General features: G+C 56.6%; 2 protein-coding genes across 2 annotated transcripts; one reads left to right on the forward strand and one right to left on the reverse strand.

Moving 5' to 3' along the window:
- The first annotated feature begins 17,537 nt into the window (after positions 1 to 17,537).
- Positions 17,538 to 19,073, forward strand: CLDN4 (claudin 4). Its single transcript, XM_060629479.3, has one exon. It carries the CDS (start codon positions 17,618 to 17,620, stop codon positions 18,245 to 18,247), a length of 630 nt encoding a protein of 209 aa, XP_060485462.2. The 5' UTR covers positions 17,538 to 17,617; the 3' UTR covers positions 18,248 to 19,073.
- Positions 19,074 to 19,937: 864 nt separating this feature from the next.
- Positions 19,938 to 23,833, reverse strand: METTL27 (methyltransferase like 27). Its single transcript, XM_060629478.2, is given in 7 exon segments — positions 19,938 to 20,211; positions 20,213 to 20,333; positions 22,165 to 22,257; positions 22,494 to 22,629; positions 22,843 to 22,971; positions 23,383 to 23,509; positions 23,765 to 23,833. Coding segments are annotated over 6 exon segments (729 nt in total). The 5' UTR covers positions 23,506 to 23,509; positions 23,765 to 23,833; the 3' UTR covers positions 19,938 to 20,084.
- Between the last annotated feature and the right edge of the window lie 260 nt (positions 23,834 to 24,093).

A 24,093-nucleotide genomic window follows, 5' to 3' on the forward strand; every position in this document is an offset into this window, starting at 1 on the left:
TAATAGTCTTTTCTTAACCCAAAGGAGGAATGCTCTCGAGGGGGACTTCATGATAACAGACCCACTACACTGGAAGGGAGGGGGCCTCCTGGCCATTAAGGTTCCTTGTGCCCCTACGAGAACAGGCAAAAGCGAATCACTACAGTGGATGAGGGGATTGACTCTGACCATGGAGGTCCTCCATGTAGGACTACGCTTACCGGAGGGAAGCACGGGCAGTGCCAGTGTAGCGCAGGGACCCTCCTGAGCGTCTACATTCTGCCATCACCACCGATAAATGTTCAAAGAAGCCCACCTCCAGGGCCAAAGGCCGGGAGGCCCAGGGAGGAAGGTGAAGCCATCTCTATGGGAGAAGAGTGCTAGCCCAGCCTCCAAAGCTGAGCCGTGGAGGGAAGGAGGGAAGGCACAGCGTGAGATCTGCTGCAAGAAATCTGTCATCTTGTTGCTATACTCTAAAGTCACCCTCTTCCCCTTCAAAAAAATTTTTTAATGTTTATTTTTGAGACAGAGAGAGAGACAGAGCATGAACAGGGGAGGGTAAGAGAGAGAGAGAGGGAGACACAGAATCCGAAGCAGGCTCCAGGCTCTGAGCTGTCCGCACAGAGCCTGACGTGGGGCTCCAACTCACAGACTGTGCGATCATGACCTGAGCTGAAGTCGGACGCTTAACCGACTGAGCCACCCAGGCGCTCCCTCTTCCCCTTCAAACATATATTTTTATTTTTTAGTTTTTACAAGTTTACTGATTTATTTTGAGAGAGAGCACGCGAGCGGGGGAAGGGCAAAGAGAGAGGGAGAGCGAGAATCCCAAGCAGGCTCTGCACCGTGTCAGCACAGAGCCTGATGTGGGACTTGAAGTCACGAATCATGAAATCACGACCTGAGCCAGAATCAAGAGACAGACGCTTAACCGATTGAGCCACCCAGGTGCCCCTCAAGCATAGATTTAAAGTTATTTCACACACTCAGGAACGTGGAAAGAGTAATATAAGAACCCCCCGTGGGACTCCATCACTCAGATTTAGCAAATCTTTTGTGCCCCTTCACTATCCCATTCCCTTCTCTTCTTCCAGGGAACATTGTCCTAAAGTGGATACATCATCTTCCTGTTCAGGTTTTATATTTTTGCTACTTACGTATACGTCCACTCACAATACGTAGATCTATTTGGCGTTTTAAACATTTTTACGTAAATGGTCTTCGATTGCACATACCATTCTCCAGTTTGCTTTTTTCATTGACCGTATGTCTTCAAAACGGACCCACGTTTCTACAAGAAGCTCCAGTTCATTCATTGTAACTGCTGTGTAGCATTCCGTCCTGCGAGTGTACCACAGTTTACCTCTCTTCTCTCCACGAGCGTTTGGATTGCTTCCAACTGTTTTGCTATTACAAATACGATGCGAGGCACGTCCTTATAAATGCCTACAGGTACATATGCCCGAGAGTTTCTTTGGAAGCGAATCGCTGGGTCGTAGGGTAAATGCACCTTGCGCCTTACCGGATATTGCCAAATGAGTCTCGAAAATTGTTGTGCTAATTGGCACTCCGTCCAGCATGTTGGAGACTTCCTATTGCACACCCCTGCCATACTGGCTAGAGTCAGACCCTTTATTGTTTGTGTTTGTGTTTGCTTTTGTTTTTGCCATTCTGCGGGTGGCAAGTGACATGTCATTATTTCGTGTGCCTTTCGCTGGTTATTGGTGACATCGCGCATCTTCCCACCTGTTTATCACTCATTTCAGTGCTGTCTCTGTGGGCTACTTTATTGACGGAGTTTGCCTAGTTTTCTGTTGGAATGCTTGTCCTTTTCTTACTGATTCATGGAATTTGTGTATTCTGAATGCTAATCATTTGTTGCAAATATCTTCTCCCAGACCATGGCTGATCTTTTACCATTTTTACGGAGACTTTCGCCACGCGGTTTCTTTTTTTCTCATCCTAAAATACATTCAGTGAGGTCCTTAAAAGGCACATTGTTTTTTTGTCTGAAGATTTAATTTTTTTTCTTAAAGTTTATTTATTTATTTTGAGAGAGAGAGAGAGAGAGGGAGAGGGAGAGAGAGAGGGAGGGAGACAGCGTGTGCACGTATGTGCACACGTGAGGGGAGGAGGGGCAGAGGCAGAGGGAGAGAGAGAATCCCAAGCAGGCTCTGTGCGGTCAGCATAGAACATGACGTGGGGCACGATCTCACAAACCATGAGATCGTGACCTGAGCAGAAATCGTGAGTTAGATGCTTACCCGACTGAACGACCAAGGCACCCCCGAGGGTTTTATTTTTAAGTAATCTCTACACCCAACATGGGGCTTGAACTCACAACCCCAAGATCGAGAGTTGCATGCTCTACCAACTGAGCCAGCCAGGGGGCCCTAAAATGCACAAATCTTAAAAGGACAGCTTGATGAAATATTTATGTTTGCACATACCAGGAAACCACCACCCAAATCAAGATAGAGAACATTTCCATAACCCCTGGTGTCCCTTCTTTTTCTGTCTCCCCAGAGATGGCCACCTCTTTCACCATTGATGACTGTTGCTTGTTTTGATATTTTATATAACTAGAATCTGTGTGTATTCATCCATTTCTGACTCCTTTAACTCAAAGTGAGGTCCCTGCATGGTGTTGGGTGTGTCAGTATTTCATTCACTTTTCATTGCTGTATAGGATTCCGTTGTGTGAGTATGTCACAACTCATGTCCATTCTTCTTTTGATGATGAGCAGGTGGTTTGTTTCCAATTGCTTTTCTATTACACATGAGCTGTTCCTTGTTTTGCAGGCACACACACCTTGAGAATTTCTCTAGCAGTGGAAATGCTGGGTCATAAGGTTTACACACCATCCACCTTAAGAGGTCTTGCCAAATGATTTTCTAAAATCGTTGTGCCAACCAACACTCTCTCCAGCATGTGGGCAGGTTCTGTTGCTACACATCCCCGTAAATACTTGCTAGTGTCAGACTTTTAAACGTTTGCTTCTGTGGATGTGAAATGCTAACTTGTTACAATTTGCATCTGTCTGATGGCTAGTGAGGTTGAACACCCTTTTTTTTTTAATGTTATTTTTGAGAGAGAGCACAAGTTGGGGAGGGGGAAAGAGAGGGGGACAGAAGATCCCAAGTGGGCTCCATGCCAACAGCAGCCAGCCCAATGTGGTGTGGGGCCCGAAGTCACAAACCCTGAGATCATGACCTGAGCCAAGGTTGGATGCCCAATTGACCGAGCCATCCAGGCACTCCCCTCTCCTTTTTTAAAAATGCATTGAAGACCTTTTATAGATTCATTGGTCATTCCAACTTCTTCATCTTATAAGATGCCAATTCATAGCCTTTGTCTGTCTTTTATTAGGTTGTCTTTTTCTTATTGATTTTGTTTAAAATTTTTTTTAATGTTTTATTTATTTTTGACAGAGAGAGAGAGAGAGAGAGAGAGAGAGAGCGCATGAGCAGGGGAGGGGCAGAGAGAGAGGGAGACACAGAATCCGAAGCAGGCTCCGGGCTCGGAGCTGTCAGCACAGAGCCCGACGTGGGGCTCGAACTCACGGACTGTGAGATCATGACCTGAGCTGAAGTCAGATGCTCAACTGACTGAGCCACCCAGGCACCCAGACTCATACTTATCTTTTTGACTTAAGTTACGCATTGCCAGTGTTTGTTGCTTTCAATAAAAATGATCACATCTAGCACGCCTGCTCTCTGCTCATGGCCATGCCTCTGGGGAGAATTTTCTGAGGGGTCACAGGCCCTGCCCTGGGAAGCCCGTCTGAGGTGGGAAAACATGACAACCTGGGAGTCCTGGCCCTGGACGCCAGGGCTGGGCTGCGCTGGCAGAAACAGCCAATGTGGTCAGGTGCCATCCATTCCCGGGATTCTTGGACAGTGGGGTCCAACAGGACCTAGCCCTGGGCTGTCTAAAACCCAAGTCCTCAGCAGTGACTGCCCTGATTCGGGATCCCCTCCACCTTTGCTGCCTTATCTCCTTCCTTCTCTTTCCCTACGGAGCCTCTTCAACTGGCTACCTGGGAACTGGCTCTGGGCCAGCCGGGGCTGGTTGTGTCTCTGAGCAGGTCTCTACCCCCATTGGGTGCCGTGCTTTGCTGTGCGTTAGTGGCGGCGGGCCTCTTGGTGGGAACCTGGGACCCCCTGGACGTGCGTGCCCGTGTCTGTGGATGGTGGCTGTTTACTTCTGGGTGTGTGTGCGTTCGTGTTTGTGTGAGAGGGTGTGTGTTTCTCATCCAGGGAATCCACTGTGTTCCGGGCGTGCTCTGTCCCTTCCTGTGGGCGGCAGTGGGAGGTGGGAGGTGAGAGTGGCCAGGGTGGGGCTGGGGCTGTTTTCTCTCTGACTGGCCCAGCCCGGTTGGCTGCTTCTGGCTAATTCCAACACTCTGTGGTGTCACGGAGCCTGGGAGTGAGGAATGAGTCACTCCTCCCTCCCACCTGCCTGGGAAACTTCTTCCCTGTCCCCAGGGCCAGGTTTCACCAAAAGCCATAAAGAGGCCGTGCCCTGCCGGGGCTTCTTCCGTTTTTAGTCTGCTGAAACCGAGCCTGGGGGCTGCCCGGAAGCTTTGCCAAAGGGCGGTGCCCGGATGAGACCCAGCTTTACTGGCACTAGCGGCCTGAACCCACCCCTCAGGGCTTTCCTCTCTCTGCACTGAGCCTTCCACCCTGGGCCTTGTCTGTTCCCCAAACTCTCTTTCTCCCCAGGGGCCAGGGGAGGCTGCAGGTGGGGATCAGAGGCAGGGGCTTGGTGAGGGGCTGGAGGCAGGGTCCGGGAGATGGCCAGCTTGTCCTTGGCCGGGCTGCCTCTCCAGTCCACCAACGAGTGAACCAGGGTTTCATCAACTTTCCAGGTCCAGGTGGCAGGACTGTGGCTGCGGGGGTGACGGCTTGGGGGAGGGGAAGGCAGGGGCTACGACTCTGGAGTACACGTCACCCAGGGGCTCCTGCCCACCCCCCTCCCGTTCTCAGGCTGGCACACAATCCTCTACCTACCCTCCTCCTTGCCCCTCTGGACGGACAGCAGACCCCCCCCCCATCCCCAAGCTCATTTTTTAGGTTCACCCCTCTCAAACCCAGTCCCTCCCCTGCTCCTGGGGCCACCCCATCAGGTGTGGGCTGCCCCCTTCCTGTGGACCTCACTGTCCTGCCCTGGATGGTCACCTCCTCGCCCTTTGCTTCAGAGCTTCGGCCACACATGCCGTGTCCTCTGAGACACCCAAGGGCGCCCACTTCAGGGCTGTCCAGCCGAGGCCACCCCCCCTACCCCTTCCCCCCCCCCCCCCCCCCCCCCCCGCACTGGTCATCTTTTATTTAGCATCATGATGAAAAATCTGGGGAGCCATCTATGGGCTCCCCATTGGCACTGCACGCCCTCCCTTCACTGAACCCCACTGGAGGCACTTTTGAAAGCCCCATCGCACCTCCTCGGGTCACAGCTGTCCCTTCCTCTGCACCCACCAGAGCACAGGAGAGATTTTCAAAACTCTGCTCCTAGGGCGCGCGGCCCCTCGGAGGCTGCAGTTCCTACCAGCAAACACACGGGGGCGACTCGCGGGAGCGCTACCGCAGGCCGGTGCGGGGGCCCAACCCCCTGGGGGACAGATGGACAGCCGGCACTCGGCACTTGTCCGCGGGGATCTCTTTTCTCCTTGCTGGGCGTCCCAGCGCACCCGGACAGGGGGCTGAGCTTCGGGGTGTGGCCAGTCACCCTGAATTTCCACTACCCTGCTGTGTTCCCGCACCCTTCCCCCCAGCCCCGCACCATCCCAGCCAGGCCTGATCCCCTCCCGCGTGTCCACAGCCTACCACCTACAGTTCTCAGAGGCAGGGCCTGTGGGGTTCTGAGTTTCTCCCCAGCTCCAGCGAGCCGGGGGTTCAGTGACATCTTGGAAACAAGCTGAAGCAGACCTGATGCTTGTGGTGGCGGTTACACACTCTTTGGTCCCCGTCAGTTCTGGGTTCACGTCCTGCCCGCACAAGCCGTGCGTCCCTGGGGAGATCTCCGAACTGCTCCAAGCTTCCGTTTCTTCATGGGTAGAACGCGTCGCTAGCACCAAATCGTAGTTTCCTGGGGGTTAACAGCAGCTGCGTGCGGCCTGCCTGGCACCCGACAGGCAGTTGGGAAGTGCTAATTACTGTTTTTCAAGCTGCTTTATTGAGATACAATTCACATACCATATAATCCGCCCATGTAAAGTGTATAATTCAGTGGGTTTTGAGTATATTTACAGTTAGGCAACCATCACCGCGGTTGTAGAACATTTCAGCATCCCAAAGAGAGACCCCGTACCCTTTACCCCTGCCCCCACCCCTCCAGCCCTAAGCACTGACCCGTGTCCCGTCTCTATAGATTTGCCTCTTCTAGACGTTTCTTGTAAACAGACTCGTACAATATGGGGCCTTTCTACCTGGCGTCTTGCACTTAGCACAGTGTTTTCAGGGTTCGTCTGTTGCGGTGTAGATCAGCGCTCCCTTCCTTTTTATGGCTAAAAGTAATCCCAGTGTAGGGACCTAGTCTGCTTTGTTGATGCATTCATCCACTACTGGCCACTGGGGTCGCTTCCACCCTTTGGCTGTCAGAATAGAGCTGCTATGAGCATTTGGGGGAGTTACTATTGCCTGTAAGGCAGCAAGGCCCGAGCTCCCCGGCCTGTCCAGAGCATGGGGGAGAGAAGAGCTTGGGAGGCTTGCTTTGGTCCCAGAGGGCCCCGGGGGCTGTTTAGTTAGGTAGGACAGGGGAGGCCACTTCCCCATCAGCAGGGGAGCCCGGGGGGTCAGGAGAGGCCGGGGAATGAAGGCATTCCTCAAGGCCACAGGGCTGGGGACGCGGGAGCCAGGAGAGCCCTTGTACGTGTGTTTTAGGGAAGGGGTGGACAGTATCCATGTGACCCAACCCTTGGGCTGCTCTGGGACTCTGGCTTGCCGGGTGGCGGGATGGGCTAGATGAAGACGCCAGGCCTGAGCAGCTCCTGTCCCGCCTGCTGACTGTATCTCAGCGTCTCACCCCTGCCTGCCAGGCCCTGAGCGTCTGGGCTTCACAGACCCTCACCACACCTGCCTACCTTCCCCCCACCTCTCTGCCCCTCCTGCCTTCCGGGCCTCTACTCCCTCCCTGCGCATGTGGTTCCCGGTGGGTCCCTCCTGCCCACCCTCCTGACGCATCCCTTAATTTTTCTCCCAACTTTGTATCTTGGAAAATTAAAACCTACAGAAAAGTTGCAAGAATAGCTCAGTGAACGCTCACTCACCCTCCACCCAGGTTCACCACTTGCTAGCACTTTGCTCCATTTCTGCACTGCCTCTACCCTCCCTACACACATACTTTTTTTTTCTGGGCGGTTTGAGAGTTACACGAATACCGCCTGACCGTTGACCGCCCAGTACTTCAGCATAGGCATCTCCTAAAACGGGACGTTCCCCACCAGAGAGGTTCTGGAACATGAGCAGAACTGAGTACTGAGTCCTGCCTTCTGGCAACCCCAATGCCCCTTCACTGCCCAAGCATGAGCCAGGAAGGCTCCCTGGAGGAGGTGGGGCTTGGGCTCAGCTAGCTAGCCTGCCTTCTTTCTTCTTTTGTTTCTCAAATAGACTTTATTGGGGTGCCCGAGTGGCTCAGTCAGTTAAGCATGGACACTTGGTTTTGGCTCAGGCCATGAACTCAGGTCGAGCCCTGCATCAGACTCTGTGCTAGCAGTGTGGAGCCTGCTTGGAATTCTCTCTCTCTCCCTCTCTCTCTCTGCCCCTCCCCTGTTCATGCTCTCTCTCTGTCTCAAAATACATACATAAACTTAAAAAATATAAAATAGGCTTTATTTTTTAGAACAGTTTTAAATTTAGAGAGAAATTGAGAAACATAGTACAGAGAGTTCCTGCATAACCCCCACACCCAGTTTTCCTATTATTTTTATTATTATTTTTTTTAATGTTTATTTATTTACTTTTGAGAGAGACAGAGAGTGAGCAGAGGAGGGGCAGAGAGAGAGGGAGACACAGAATCTGAAACAGGCTCCAGGCTCTGAGCCGTCAGCACAGAGCTCGACACTGGGCTCGAACTCATGAGCCGTGAGATCATGACCTGAGTAGAAGTGGGATGCTTAACCGACTGAGTCCCCCAGGCACCCCCGTTATTTTTTAAATTCAGTTTTTATTTTAATACCAACCAGTTTTCTTATTATTAACATCTTGCGTGAATGTGGCATCTTTGTTCCAATTAATGAGCCAATATTGATAGACCACTATTAACTAAGGCCCGTCCTTTATTTTGCTTTCCAGTTTTTACCTAAGGGCCTTCCCCCTGCCCCCAGGATCCATCCAGGACACCCCATAACATCCAGTCGTTGTTACTTCTGAGGCTTCTCCTGGCTGCGACGGTTTCCCAAGCTTTTCTTGTGACCTTGACAGTTTTGAGGGGTCCCGATCAGATATTTTGTAAGACGCCCCTCTATTGGGATTTGTCTGGTGTTTTTCTCATGATTACATTGGGATTCTTTTGGGGGGAGCAAGACCCCAGAGGCAAAGTGCTATTGTTTTCACATACTACCAAGCGTATATATTCCCAACATGGTTTATGGCTGTTGATGTTGACCTTGATCACCTGGCTGAGCGAGTGTATGTCAGATTCCTCTACTATAAATGTAGTCTTTTCTCCTCCTTCCCATACCGTCCTCTTTGGAAGAAAGTAACTCTGCAGCCCACACTTGAGGGGAGGGGGTTATGCTTCCCCTTAATGAAGGAGTAGCATTTATATGTATGTTTTGAAAATTTTCTGCATGGGAGATTTCTCTTTCCCTCTATTTATTTATTCAGTCATTTCTATCTTTCTTTTTTTTTTTGGTTCATTTTATTTTTGAAAGAGCGAGAGAGAGAGTGCTAGCATTTCTTTTTTTCTTTCTTTCTTCTTTTTTTTTTTTTTGTTTATTTTATTTTTGAGAGACAGAGAGAGGGCGCTAGTGTGAGCAGGGGCCAGAGAGAATCCCAAGCAAACTCTAATTCAGGGCTCAAACTCATGAACTGTGAGATCATAACCTGAGTTGAAATCAAAGAGTTAGAGGCCCAACTGAGTGAGCCACCCAAGCGCCCCTCAATCTCTTATTTCTGTTAATATCTGCCTTCTTTTATTCGCTCTTATCCAGTAAAAGTAGTAATTCAGGGGGCGCCTGGGTGGCTCCGTGAAGTACACAACTTTGGCTCAGGTCATGATCTCACCAGTCATGAGTTCGAGGCCCCACAACGGGCCCTGTGCTGACAGCTTGGAGCCTGGACCCTGCTTCAGATTCTGTCTCCATCTCTCTCTGCCCCTGCCCCGCTCGTGCTCTGTCTCTCTCTCTCTCTCTCAAAAATAAATAAACATTAAAAAAAATACTAGTAATTCAGTAGCTAGATGTTGATGCTTGTTCAGACACACACGGGCTCTTCTTAGAGAGTCAGAGAAGAGTAGGTGGTCATCTCACCGTCGAGGAACCTAGCCTAGCGTGGGAGGGCTGGGGGGCGGGAGGCAGAGACCACATCCACACGCAGTGTGGCAGGTGCTCTGATGGGGTGATCACAAGCATGCGGGTGAGCCAACAGGCTATGGCCTTAGAGCTGGGCTTTGAAGGAAGGGACAGGCTTTGCTGTGCAGCAAAATGATGAGTGTGCTCAGGGTGTGGTGATAAGGGACGAGAGGCTGGTAGACACGGTGGCCAGCCAGGACATTAGGACATTAGGATATGTGGCAGGAGAGGAAGGCTGGGCCAGACTAGGGTAGACTTTAGGGGTCCCTGGGGTCGGGACTTCATCTCGCTCACTCAGGACACCCGGGAAGGCTTCTGGGCAGGGCCAGTGTGTGTCTCAAGGTCACTGTGACCTTGGTGTGGAGGGGGAGGCTGGAGAGAGGCCAGTGAGGAGGCTGAGGAAACAATGGCTGGGGTAAGGGCGTTCTTGCCACATCAGTTGGTGTTTGTTCTCTCTCCTGTCCCTGTTGCCAGCTGCCATTGGCCAGGCTTTGGACAGGGAGGGTGGGAAGAGAGGCGGGCTGAGACAGAAGCTCTCCTTGAGCTTGACCCCAAGGTAGAAGCCGAGGTCAAGAAGAACCAGGATTTGGTGTTCTGGAGCGGAGACAGACAGGGAGGATGGGGGAGAGGTGCCTTCCTTTGGAGGCAATGACTTAGGGGGCATGTGACAGGGGAAAGGCCCTACGGTGTGGTCCGCCAAGCACTGTTCCCAGGAACAGAAGGCGATAAACTTTTAGGTGATGGCTGCCTGGTTCCTGGTCAATGATTTCTGATCCCCCCCCCCCCCCACCACGTGTAGCTGGGAAGCCTCTGAGCCCCAGGCCCTGGGGGGGGCCACTGGGCCTGGAGGCTGGAGGTTTCCATGGCAACCGGGGCCTGGCAATGGCTGATGGGACCAGGAGGGACCTGTGGGTGTCTAGGTGTGTGTGGGGAGCTTCATACTTCCTGGGTGGGGAGGCCTGGCCTGGGGAGGTTGCGGGGGTGGAGAGCCGCGGGGTGAGGGTAGTGACACCAAGCTGGCATCTGCGGCTCCCCCAGCAGGGGCAGAAGGGGAGAAGCAGGCGTGTGTGTGTGTGTGTGTGTGTGTGTGTGTGTGTGTGTAGGAGGGAGGGAGGAGGGATGGGGGAGGGAGGGAGGAGGGATGGGGGAGGGAGGGAGGAGGGATGGGGAGGGAGGGAGGAGGGATGGGGAGGGAGGGAGGAGGGATGGGGGAGGGAGGGAGGAGGGATGGGGTGGGAGGGAGGAGGGATGGGGAGGGAGGGAGGAGGGATGGGGGAGGGAGGGCATTCACTGGTGCTGCAGGTGGATACTTGGGCTCACGCCAAAAGTTCAAACCATGTAGGTTAAGCCCGGCCATAAAAAGAACATTGAAAAACAAAAAAGTTCAAACCTAACCACAAGCGTGGCTGCTCCTGGCTCCCCACCTCCTGCTACCCAGCTGATGGGGCAGGTCGGGGCGCGTGCCCTTCCTTGGGGCTAGACCCAAGATCAGCAGCTGGGAGCCGGCGGGGGGTGAGGGCCGCTGGCCGGGCTGGGTCAGTGGGCGCATCCGGCGGTAGGACCAAGATCTGGCAGCTGGACTTGAGGGGCCCGAGGAGGCCAGGGGTCTGCGGGTGGGGTCCCCCCCATCCATGCCAGAGGCACGGAGGCAGGAGAAAGTCTGAGAGAGGCCCGGAAGGCCAGGCCTGGGGGCCTCCACACCGGAAGGAGGGGTAATGTGATCTCTGAGTCACCTGGGGTTGGGGCTTGATGCCATTTAGGATCCTTAGACTTCTGGTTTTGTCCTTGGTCTGTCACTCCTGACTCACAGCCTGCCTGGGAGTCCCCAGGTCGGCCTGCTGGTTTCTTTCTCCCCCTCGGTGCGTCATAGAAGCAGAGACAGCTTCTCTGCTTGTCGTCAGCAGGTGCGTGCCCTGCCCAGGCTGCTTGGAGAGCAAGGGTGCCAGGTTCCAGAGTCCTCTGAAGCTCCCACCAGGGGGGTGGAGAGGAAGCCGGGTGGGACGGCTCCAGACCGGGCCCACTGGAGACAGGGCCAGGCCTTGCCCAGGGCTAGCGGGTTGCTCTGGGGGTCCTGGCTGGTTCTGGGTCAAGACACCGCCCTTCCCCCCACCCCCGTGACACCCTGCCTCCCGTGCCCTGAGGGTCCCCCTGAAAGCAGGACAGCCCTCTCTCTCCTCCCCCACACTGGCCCAGGTACCTCCCCACGAGTCGCAGCTGGCCAGGCCTGCCCTTGCTCAAAGCCTGTGCGTGGTTCCCCTGTGCCTCCAGGCTCCTGAACTTGGCACTCAAGGCCTCCCCTGATGTGCCCAACTTGATTTCCAGCCCAGCCCCATCAACTGCCAGCACCAGACTCCACAAGCACCCCCACTGGAGGCCCTCCTCTCTTACCTATCCCCCTCCCCCCGGGTGTAGAAAGATCCATCCCAGCACCCTCCCTCCCCCCCCCCCCCACCGCCTTTTGCAGAGCCCTTTCTTCATAGACTTCTAATCTTTTACTCACCCTTCAGGTCTCCTCTCCACCTGCCACCTCCTCCAGGAAGCCTGCTGTGGGCCCTGGGTGGGGCGGGCCGTTTCCTTTGCAGAGTTCACACAGACTGTCTGATACTGGAAATTGTTTATTCAGAGTGGGGGTGGGCCTTGAGGGCAGGTGCCAGCCACGTTCCCCATTGAGTTCCATGTCCAGCCCTGGGCCTGCCAAGCTCCCTGTAGCCTCCTCAGAAGACAAAGGAGAAACAAAGGAAGAGTAATAAGTGAGAGGGTGGGTGCAGAGGACAAGCCCCAGAATCAGGCAGGGCCGGGTGTGAATCCTGGTGGCCCTGGAATGTCACACCATTTCTCAGACCCTCCGTTTTCTCATCTCTAAAATGGGAGTGATGATACCCTTGCGTGGTTTTGTAGGAAGAGACAACGGTTTGTCGTCATGCTAAGGCCCTCAGCCTAGTGCCTGGCTTGTAGCAGGTACTTGAAAACTATTTGCTGACCAGCTGACTGGAGGGGTCTGGTGGAAATGGGTTCCCTGGCTCCGGAGGGGCGGGGCTGGGCGTCAGCTGAGTCCTCAGGGACCCCCTGGCCTTTAGGTTCTGTCCTTCCACTGCTTCTGGAAAAAAGCAGACACATCCAGTAGAGACAGGGCTGCCTTGAAATGAGGGGGGGGGGCAGGGGGAGGGACAGGGGTGGCTGGGAAGGACACCGCACCTCTGGGGCTTGGGATGGATCTTTCTGAGAAGCAGGGGAGTGGCCCATGATCGGCTGCACAGCTGGGCGGGATGGTAAAGGATGATCAAGGTCGCACATAAATACGGGGTTCCTTCCAGAAGGAAGCTGGGATCCGAGGCACGAATTTAATGGGAAGTAATTAAAAACTCGCTCAGTTACGAGGGGCGCCTGGGTGGCTCCGTCAGTTACAACTCTTGATCTCAGCTCTGGTCACGACCTCACGGTTCGTGAGATCGAGTCCCGCATCGGAATGAGGGACTGAGCTGTCAGCGCAGAGCCAGCGTGGGATTCCCTCTCTCCCCCATCTTTCTCTCTGCCCCTCCCTGCCTTTCTCTCAAAATAAACAAACTTAAAAAAAAAAAAACAAACAAACTCATTCGTTTACGTCCCTTCAAGGAACGCTTGCCCCCATCTGACCCTCTCTCTAACCAAGCACATGAAGGGGACTTGAAGTCCCTCTGTCTCGGAACCCATGTCCCCATCTCTCTACCCGGGTGGCCGGCAGGCAGCAGTGTGGCCTGGCTTCCCTTCCCTGGAGGGGCCACCCTCCACCCCCACCTTCTCCCTCAGCCCACGTGGGGCCCAGCCAGGGGGTAGCACAGGCTCAGCCGGTCTGGCCAGGCCGGGCAGTCAGGCCTCCAGTGCAGCCAGGCCTGTCATTACCCCGTCCCCAGCCGGTGGGGAGGATGGCCGCTGGTGCGGGCTGCCAGGCAGAGGGCCAGGCCTCCACTTCCCAGCCTAGGAACTGGTGGCCTGTCCTGGGCTCACCGGACCCCTGTGAGCGTGGCCCGAAGAATCTCAGTGGGCCAAGTGCTCCCGGGCCCCGACTCTGTGTCTTTGCTTGAGCTTCCCAGTCCCTGGGCAGGAGGCACCGTCACCCTCCTTACCCAGATGAGGAAATCGGTTTGAGAGAGTTTGCTTCTGTTGCCCAATGTCACAGAACTGGTAGTGGCAGAGCTGGGACTCGACCCAGGGAGGGCCAGGGTTATTCCGGATGAGAGCCACACAGGGGCCACCACATCCTCCCTCAGATTCTGAAAGTCCCAGCCGGGGGCCCAGCCTTTCCACTGGGAAGGTAAGGGAAATCTCTGTCGCTGCCAGAGCCGTGCAGAAGGCGGCCAGTCTGCACCAGCCGGGGGCTGGAAGTGACGGCCTGTTGCCGCAAGCCTCGGGGAGATCCGGCTTTGGAACGAGCCAGGGAGATGCCTCTGAAGTGCCCTGGTGACACAATCTGTATGCTCACCGGGGACCGTGACATTCCATTGCAGACTACTTACTGACATTTAAACATTGTGGAACTTAATGGCATTGTCTCTGGTTAAAAAAGAACACGATCTTAACTTGTGTCTGTGGGCTGAGAAGTTTGCGAGCTATTGCAGAAATAAATGGTTTCGGACCAGCTTTCTGCTGGACTGATTTTTGAGCTGAGAGTGAGGCTGTTTCCTTTTTTTCTTCAAAACACCTTGATGTTATAAGGATCAAAATGTTATGTTTGGGGTGTGTGTGTGTGTGTGTGTGTGTGTGTGTCTGTGTGTTGTGATCATGGGCTTGGCTGAGCTTCTGGGCCTCTGGGGACCAGGAGTCCAAGAAGTCGCAGCTCCTACCTGGTGTTAGTGGGACCAGGGCTGAGGGGGTGACTTCTTTGTCCTCATGGTGCTGAACTTCTTGCTGACAAGGCATTTTCACATCCTCATATCATCTGACAGTTGCCTTCGAGAGGGAAGGGCTCGGATATCCTCCTTTGACAACAAGGAAAGTTGACGCTGAGGATGAAACCGACCTCCCCATGGTCACACGGCAGGCAAGATGCTCCTGGCATGGGCAGGGATGGGTGAACTGATCTGGGGAGAGGACTGTCCTTGATAAAAACCAGCATGTGTGGTATAATTCTATTGGCATTAAATTATACAGCAAATATTGGGAGAAAGAAAAAGAAATCAATGCCAACCTTGCCCTCCTTGGCCCAGAAGCAAAGATGATGGGTGGCGATATATATATATATATATTGAGAGATGTCACAGTAAAAGGTTGTCCAGGCTGTTGGGAGTGGCAGACTCAGGGAGCCCGAGCGCATGCAGGAAAAGTGTCTGGCTTTTGCTAGTGTTTTTCCTTCACCAGGTGGGTGGGACCCAGCCAGTGTCTCCTGGAGTAAGTCAAGCATCTACAAATCTCTCTCCAGCTCCACTCATGTGCAGAGCTGCTCACGGTCCCCTGGGGACGCCCCCTCCTGTTCCTTTTGCACACCTGGGCCCACAGCCCCATCTGGACTCCCCACAGACCTCCCCTGCTCTGGGCCTGCCGTCTGCCTGGGCCTCTCCTGCACCCGCCCTTCCCTTCCCCCGCCTCTGATGTGCTTGGCTGAACTGGGCAGGGAAGGACAGCTTCTTAGTCACTTCTTTGGGCCACAGGTGGAAAGTTCTAGGGCCTGTGTGCTCCCCCTCCCCCACTCTTACTTCTCCAAGTGCCAGTTGGCTGTGTCCCAGGAAAACAAGGGCAGGAAGTTGGCAGGGGCAGGGCAAGGTGGGGGTCTGGCCATCTGGCCAACTCACTTCTGTACTCAGAAAGCTTGCTGAGGGCCTGGGACCATGGCTAAGGAGGCTCTGATGGAGGAGTGCCCATCCCATCCTGGGCAAGCCCTCGGCCTTCTCCGGCCTCAGCTTACCCATTTGTGCAAAGGCTCGAAGAGACCCTGCCTACTTACTGATGGGGAGGCTGTGATGAGGTCATCACAGGAAAGCACTTAATCTCGAAGGGTAGTTATCTCTGTTGCTCAGCCCACAGGCCTTGGGGTGTGCTGTTCCTCAGAGCCTTGTAAGGAAAACCCTGGGAGGTGTGGTCCAGGCAGAAACCATCCCTGTTTGTGTTGGTGTGTGTGCCTGCTGGGGTGTGTGTGTGTGTGTGTGTGTGTGTGTGTAGGGGAGAGTGGGGGAGGGCGTTTGGGAACCAGGAGAATGCCTCCTGCCTTACTGAGCGCCCCGAGCATTCACTGAGCACCCCTGTGCTGAGACAGGCATTGCTTCGGTCTTTGGGAGCCCCCCAGCCTCACAGAGGGGCCAGATGCGTTACCGCCAACCACAGCGCAAGACCGCGACTTCCCCATCACGCTAGATTGTCCCAGCCGGCCCTGCGGTGTATCAGGTTGTCAACACGGGGTCCAAAGGCCTCTGGTGTGCCCAGGGCTCACAGAGGACTCCAACCTAAATCACGCATGCTTGCTGATGCTTCCACGGGAAGCCGGAGGACACACAGCCACCCCAGGGCACCGAGCGTGGTGCTGGACAGTGCTGGGGGCTCTGGGACCTGAAGATCCCCACGTGGTGGCGACCACGTGGAGGGTGAGGGGCTCCCTTGATCCAGCCACTCTCCTTGAAAGACCCCCTCAACCCCTCCCCTGCTTTCTTTCACCTCTATTTAGTTTCCAGAGACATCTCCCTAGGGTGTGCGGGCACCTCTCTGCCTGGCATCCAATGCCCTTGCTGATCCTGATGGGCTCAGTGATACTTGGGGCAGAGATTTCTGGCCCTTTCTCTCCAGCCCCTCCCCCACGACCCCAGGGTCTGGTCAGACTGGATTCCTCCGGGTTCCTAGAATTAAGTGCATTCCACCCCCCCACCCCCATCAGCACCTTTGACCTCCATGTTTCTTCTCCCCAAATGTCTTCCTTCACCTAGTCCCGCTGCCTTGCAAACTCCCGTTTGTGGTGATTCCTGTTCTCAGTGCCCTCTGCACCCCCAGAGTTGTACCACGCAGCTCCCCTTTCCTTCCAAGCCCCCTTCCCAGAGCCCCACCTCCATTCTGTCTGTGTTCTTCCTCCCTTTTGAAGCCTCCTGGGACTTTGCCCCCATCCTGGCTTTATCTGACCACCTCTCTGTGTGTCTTCACAGAGTAAACAGGCTTTTGCTGGGCTTTGCTCCCAGGGTCTGGCCCATAGCGTGTTCTTGGTGATCTCCCCCACTCAGGTCTGGCCAAACAGGCTGCAGCCCCAGGAGGAGGTGACCGAAACTCTCCTGGTAGGGGGCAGGAGTGGGGGGGGGGCAGGTTTCCCTCTCTCTTCTCCTCTGGCAGGGCTGGGAAGCCTGGTGGTGGTAAGAGGGGGGACAGCAAGTAACAGACCCAGGAGTCCTGGCTCCCCAGCCCCTCGTTCCCCAAACTGCCCTCGTCGAGCCAACACCAAAAACGCGGGTGAGGCAAGTGGGTGGATGGTGAGAATGGGGACAGTAGTGATCAGGCCAGTGGGGAAGAGATATGGACAGGACTACAGTAATTGGGGTGGGGATTTTGTCCTCAGACCCCCTCCCTGAGGGTCTCCACCCCATCTGCCCACCCAAGCCTGGAAGGAGGGAGCCCTGAGGTGTGGAGATCCTGTCTTTGGGACCTGAACCTGGCTGGGCGTGGCTGCCCCATGGGTCCAGGTGCCTGTGGACTGTGACTCAGTGTCTATCTCCAGATTGACCTCAGCAAGGGCCTGGGGGTGGGGGTGGGGGGGTGGGGAGAGGGCAGTTTCCCCTGAGACTGGCTCTCCAGGATCCTGACTCAGGGGCCCAGGGTTGAGGCCTTGAAGGGCCTTTGTTGGCCCTGACTCTGGAATCCAGAGAAACTGGTCAGGGGAAGTCCCCAGGGACGGAAACCCCTCCCTCTGCCCCCCCCCCCCCCCAAGAGCCATATAACTGCTCCAGTCTCCAGTCTCCTGTCAGACTGGAGACAGGAACTGGTCCGGTCACACTCGCTGTGCTGGTGCTTCTGACTCTGGAGCGATAAGGAGCTGAGCCGACCGTCTCTGCCTCTGCACTCGCAGTGAAAGTCTTCCCGCTAGACGCCGAGGGTCTGTCCTCAGCGCTTGGATTCCTACAGCCCCCCGGGGCCGGATCCCCACAGCCTTCCAGGTCCTAGACCCCGGCAGACGCCGAGCCATGGCCTCCATGGGACTACAGGTGATGGGCATCGCGCTGGCCGTGCTGGGCTGGCTGGGCGCCATACTGAGCTGCGCGCTGCCCATGTGGCGCGTGACGGCCTTCATCGGCAGCAACATCGTCACGTCGCAGACCATCTGGGAGGGCCTGTGGATGAACTGCGTGGTGCAGAGCACCGGCCAGATGCAGTGCAAGGTATATGACTCGCTGCTGGCGCTGCCCCAGGACCTGCAGGCGGCCCGCGCCCTCATGGTCGTCTGCATCATCTTGGCCGTGCTGGGCGTGCTGCTGTCCGTGGTGGGCGGCAAGTGCACCAACTGTGTGGAGGACGAGAGCGCCAAGGCCAAGACCATGATCGTGGCGGGCGTGGTGTTCATTCTCGCCGGCCTGCTGGTAATGGTGCCGGTGTCCTGGACGGCCAACAACATCATCCGGGACTTCTACAACCCGCTGGTGGCCTCCGGCCAGAAGCGGGAGATGGGTGCCTCTCTGTACGTCGGCTGGGCCGCCTCGGGCCTGCTGCTCCTCGGGGGGGCCCTGCTGTGCTGCAATTGCCCACCGCGCACCGACAAGCCCTACTCGGCCAAGTACTCTGCCGCCCGCTCCGCCCCGGCCAGCAACTACGTGTAAGGTGCCGCCACTCAGCTCTGTCTCCGGGCTTTGCTTCTCCCTGGACTGAAGGCGCAGCCCATGCCCCCGGGGATGGATGTTCCTGCCACGGGCCGCAGGCTGCACAAGCAGGGACTGAGCCAGGCCACCGGCTGGCAGCCCCTTCCGGCCCCCTCGGACACCTACCCAGAGCCTCCTCTACGCCAGCAAGGATGGATGGACAGAAAGAGACTCCTGTGCTGCCCTCCTCTGGCCCCGGGGACACAGGAGAGGGGGTGGAAGTAACAGGGTGCGGCGGAGGGGGGAGCTGGCTCCTGCCGGTCAGGAGAGCACGGCCCTGAATTTGCTTGGGCTCTGCCTCCGCGGGTGCCCGGCCCACTCCTGTGTTGGCCGTGAGGATGGCTGGCGCCTCGCTCCCCCACCTGCCCGTGGAGCACAGTTGACACAGAGTTGACAGACGGGTTTAGAGGGGAGGGGTGAAGGCGCTACAAACTGGTTTGGGTGGTGGTGGGGGAGGAGACCGCGGAGGCTGCCCAGGCTGCCTGCACCCCTCCCTGCCCCCACCCTGCAGCCTCAGGGCTCTGCCTCAGCGGCCTGGGCAGGAGGACCCCAGCCTCTTGTGACCGGTCACGCCTGGATTCGCCACCCCTGCCAAGGTCGTTGGGCATCCTGGGAAGAGCAGGGGGAACGGTCTTTCTCTGGCCTTCATTCCCAGGAAGTCCTGGACCTTTTTTTCCCTGCCTCCTCTCTGGTTTCTGTTTTGTAACTTAATATCTGTTTGTCATGGTAATTACTATAATTTTCTACAATAAATGGGACCTGTGCACAGGAAGACCATATCGTTTCTGATTTCAGCCGTGAAGGTGGGCAGGGGAGGGCTAGAAGCCTGGGCAGGGGTGAGGGAGGAGTACGACCGCTGTGTGGTGGTCAACACAAGAACACTTAAAAAAACAACACCACCAACCTGGTTTCGAGGAACTGTGACAAATCAGAGCTGGCCCTCACCTTGGGAATCACCTCGCTCAAGCCCTTCGTTTGCTGGAAGGTCAAGGCGATCATAGGAAACGCACTGCTGAAGTGCTGGGGACCCCAGGGGGGAGGCCACATGAGAACACTCAGCCCTGGGGGGTGGGCCACCTGCCCTCTATCCATCTTTGTCCCAGCTCTGTCCGAACCTGGGCATCCAGGTTGGTCTGCTCACCCTCCAGGTCCCACGTCCTGGCCTTGGCCCGGGCTGTTTCCTGCTGTGGGTCTAGAATGTCCTTTTTGCCTTTCTCCACCCCTCGGAATCCTGCTTGTCCTGAAGGCCAGACTTCAGTCTTCCTCCCTAACGAGCCTTCCCACAGTCCCTGTGTGGAGGAATTATCATTAGTCCTGATCATACCCCCAAGGCCTGGGGGTCACTGAACCCTTTCACCGGGCAGACACGCCCTGAGCGCAGCTTTCCGGCTCCTTTAGAGAGGAGGAAACTGAATCCTGGCCATGTGAAGGTATTTGGCCAAGGCCAGAGGCACGGGCATGAGTTTCCTGTCCTCGAGTTAGCGTGAGAGGGCCCACCACGGGAGGTGTCAGGAAGTTACATCTGTGGCCCTGTCGGGGCTGGCTCAGGGGCGGCCTGGGGTGGGGGCCCTCTCTGTTCTGTCTCTTCTCACTTCTGTCCTTCTCAGGGACGGACGTCAGTTTCCTGGGGAAGAGACTCACAGAGCCAGAGTCCTGCTACCCCTCCTGGGACTCATTTAATGGGCAAGGTTGGCTCAGGGGCCCCATTGTACGGATGAAGCAGAGGAGGCCCAAGGACGGGCCTGGAGGAGGCCTGGATGAGAGGGTCAGAGGCCAGCTGGGGGCTGAGGACTGGGCCTCACTCCCTCCACCTGGGCCCCCTCCTGCTTTCGGTACAGGTAGACGATGCCAGAGATGAACCCATCGCTGTCAGAAGTTCTGGGCACCACCTCAAGCTCGGATGTGGCCAGTTCCCACCGGTCCACAGGCCAGGCCGCTAGGCGTTCCCACACCCCGGCCTGCTCCAGCCTGTCCAGGGTAGCCTCCAGGGCCTCCTTGTAGTGAAGGTTGGACGGGTTGGTCCGGGTGGTCAGACACACCAGCCCCCCTAGGGAGAGACGGGGGCGGGGGTGGGGGGGGGGGAAGAGGTGAGTCGGGGAGGGGCAGGAGCCCTGGTTCCAGGCTCCACCCCTTCCGGGAAAGGTTATCTTTCCTGCTCTTCCCTCAAGGGCATACATTCTCCCCACCACCGCCACCCCACCGGCCCCCCACCCCCCCGCCAGCCTTTTCCTATCTCCATGCCTTTGCTGCTCACTGTTCCCGCCTCAAGGAATACCCTTCTGCGTTTTCAGCCTCCTATACCAACTTCCAGGCTCACGCGTCCTTTACGCTGGGAACTCTTGGCTTAATCCCCTGGACAGAGGTTCTCCCTCCTCAGTGCTCACCCAGCCCCTCTGCCGGAGGATGTGGTGTATCAGGATGCACGGGAAGGAAGCCCTTGGGACCTTGGGTAAGTCCCATCACCTCTCTGAGCTGCAGTTTCCCAGCTTACAGAGTGGGGCTCGTTTCCGGGTCTCACAGGAAGGACCACATTAAGCGCCGGCTGAATCAATGAGTGACATATCCTTTCTGGTGTTCCCTAGACACCTATAGCGTGCCCAGTGCGGGCTCAGATACATGTAGAAGAGGCCAGTGTCTGGAAGGCTTCCTGGAGGAAGCAAGGAGGAGAAGCCGGGCCCTGCAGGGTGGGTGGCTGGGGCTCCGTGAGAGGAAAGGCTCCGAAGCAGGGGAGCCTGTGACAGGGGCGCAGCAGACGGGGCTCTAGCCAGCTCAGGGGCCTGACAAGCGTGGGCGGGGCTGGTTATGCCAATGGGGGTTTCCTGTTCTCTTGAGCCCCACCACTACCTCTCTCTCTGACCCCATCAAACACCCTGCTCCCTGAGGCTGAAGCCTGCCCAGACTGGCCCAGGCTTAGCCACAGGCTCGGCTCCTGGCAGTGGAGGCGAGGGGGACAGGGAGAGGATGCGGCCTTGCTGCCACAGGCCCACTTTGGGGCTTCCTGAGCCCATCCTGCAGCCAAGTCAGGGCCTCAGCATCTGCCTGCTCAGTCCCCCATGCTCCTTTCTGCCTCTGACTCCCCGTGGCTGTCTTCCTGACCTGTTTGGGCCTGTGGCTGTGTTCCTGTGCCCACTGCCGTCAGCGCTCCCCACCCCCCCCCGCCTGTCCCCCGGAAATGCCTCTCTTCCCTGAATTCTCAGGGTGTGTGCCCTGGTCCTTTTCCCCACGCCCCTTCCTGGGGTGCAGTGGGGTGCAGTGGGTTGGTGATCGAAGCCCAGAGGGCAGGGTGCGTACTCCCCCTCCAGAGCAGAGGCCAGCGCGGGACAAGGCACACAGGAGGAGCACAGTAAACACAATCCTTAGCTGCACATCAACCCACGGGTGGAGGTTACAAAAAGTGCTCACGTCTATCATCTCACCGGAGCAGCCCATTTCACAGATGAGGAAACTGAGACCAGGAAAGAGCAAGAGACTCACCTGACAGTTGTCAGTGAGTTCGTGAGGGAGCCGGAAGACGAGGGAACTGAACTGAGCCCCCACTGCCTGCCAGGACTGGAGCAAAGGCCTCAGACACGTCTTTTCACTCAGTGCTCACTGCGATCCATTGGGGAAGGGGCTCTGTCACCGCTCAGAGGCGAGGAAACAGAGCCAGGGGGAGTGGAGCTGCCCAGTGGATAAGAGGGCAAGCTGGCTACCGGTCTGCCCTGCCTGCTTGCCTGGGTCTGTTGATGGTGGCAGCTGGCGGCTGGGAAGCTAGGCTAGGCTGTGTGACCCTGGGCAGGACCCTGCCCCTCGCTTAGCCTGAGACATTCGGAGGTTAGTGTCTGTGGGTGTGCGGGGGGGAAGGCATTCACGTGGGGTTGGATGGGCCTGCTCCTCACCTGGCTTGGTAACTCGCAGAAGCTCAGGTATCGCACTGCAGGGCACCTGGCCATCGCTGAGGGCACCCACCATCAGTACCGCATCGAAGGTCCCTGTGTGGAGTGTGGGGTCTGTCTTTGGTGTGGCCTCATGATACCCACAGGGATGACATCAGATCACGGGGTAGAGGGCTCAGAGAGAGGGGCTCACAGGGGCTCAGAGAGGGTCCCGGTGGGGGTTCATGGGGCTCAGTGTGGGCGGGGGCTTGTGAAGGGCTCAGCAAGGAGGATGGAGGCTGGACAAGAGAAGGGCACTCACTGTCGAGGTGCCTGGGTGGGAAGGGAAGTACCTTCAGAACTGGGCAGAGGCTCCTGGCCCAGGACGCAGAGGCTGAGATTCTGGTAGAGGCCACGGGCTCGGGCCCGTTCCAGCATCCCTGGGCTCCCATCCACCCCATGCAGCTGGAGGAAGCCCCGAGCCTGCAGCTAAGGTGGGGGGACTCAGTCACAGTTCACACCTGCCATCTCCCAGCTGGGTCCCTGCACCTGGGGAGGGCAGCAGGCTCCGCAGTAAATGTAGTCCACGTGTTTGGGATGGGTGAGTCTGAGCAGGGAGGCAGAGTTCTGGGGCCAGGGGTGGGAGAAAATTTGAGCGAGTGGGGAGTTGAAGAGAGGACAGGGGATGTGGGGAGGCCTCACCTCAGCAGCCACCAGGCCGGTGCCACAGGCCACATCCAGGATCAGGGCAGCATGGGGTGGGCCCGGAAGGGCTTGGGTAAGGCAGTCTACTGCGAGGCGGGGGGCGCGGTACTGCAGGGCGGCCACATCCTGGGGACAGAGTACTGAGCTGACCGGCAGCCCGTGCCCCAGTATTTGGGTGACCTCTGTGTAGGGTGGTCTAGGAATCAAACAGGCCAAGCTGTGTGTGTGTGTGTGTGTGTGTGTGTGTGTGTGTGCTTATTGGCACCTCCTCCAGGTGCAGTCCCAGGGTGGAGAGGTCTTGTTTCCTGATTTTTCAAGGGGCTGCCAATATGGAAACATGGGGCTGGTCAGAGGCCAGAGCTGCTGTCAATGAGCCAAAGAGGGGGCCAGTCCTTGAGGAGGCAGGACTGCCGGGTCTCACCTCATTCTCACAAGCCACCCTGGGATGATGCAAAGCTAATTATTCCCTCTTTAGAGATAGGAAAGTTGAGGCTGGGCAAGCAAGAGGAGAGAGGGGAAGGAGCCTGGCCAGTTTACCTGGTCATAGTCTGGAGCCCAGCGGTCATAGAAGTGCAGCTTGTGGCCCAGGTCGGTGATGCCATGTGATGCCCCCACCCGGGCCCGCACTTCGGACAGGCTCCCGCCCTCCTCCTGCGCCATCCTCCTGTGGGGACACAGGCTTGGTGTCCGAGGCACACTGCAATTTCTCCCATTCCCACCCCTCCCACCCAATCCCATTTCACAGGCGGTGACACTGAACACACAGAGGGCGAGACTGTAACACCTGGAGTTCAGGGCTTGGGGGAGGGGTGCTCCCTGTGGCCGGAGGGAGGACATGACCCTACCTCCCCACTCTTTAAGCGGTGAGCTGGCGTCCTGGACCTAAGGGTCTCTAAACAGGTAAAGGGTCAGAACTCACCGCCAATCGGACTCTCCCGCGGTGCTTAGAGCCGGAACTCGGGGCGGGGCCTGTACGCCGAGCCGGGCCCCGCCCCCACCTCCCTGAATGATTGGCTTTCCGCTATGAGAAAGTACCCAATCAAAGGAAAGCGCTGGCAGCCGCCCCCGCTACCAGCCAATGAGCTCAAAGTTCTTGGCCTGTCTCTCTAGCCCGGGGAGATCCAGACTTTCCGAAGCGTTTTCAGGGTATCCGCGTTTGGGAGCATCTCTGTGGCCTCCGGGCTCTCGATGTCCTTCATTAGGAAGTGAGAGCCTCTGAAATCTTAGGGGGAAGAGGGGGGCCTAGGT

This window comes from Panthera onca, chromosome E3 (genome assembly GCF_046562875.1).
Source record: "Panthera onca isolate mPanOnc1 chromosome E3, mPanOnc1 haplotype 2, whole genome shotgun sequence".
NCBI lineage: Eukaryota > Metazoa > Chordata > Mammalia > Carnivora > Felidae > Panthera > Panthera onca.

Excerpts from the sequence above, each read along its gene's own strand:
- CLDN4 (XM_060629479.3), top strand. The coding sequence starts at position 17,618 with ATGGCCTCCATGGGACTACAGGTGATGGGCATCGCGCTGGCCGTGCTG.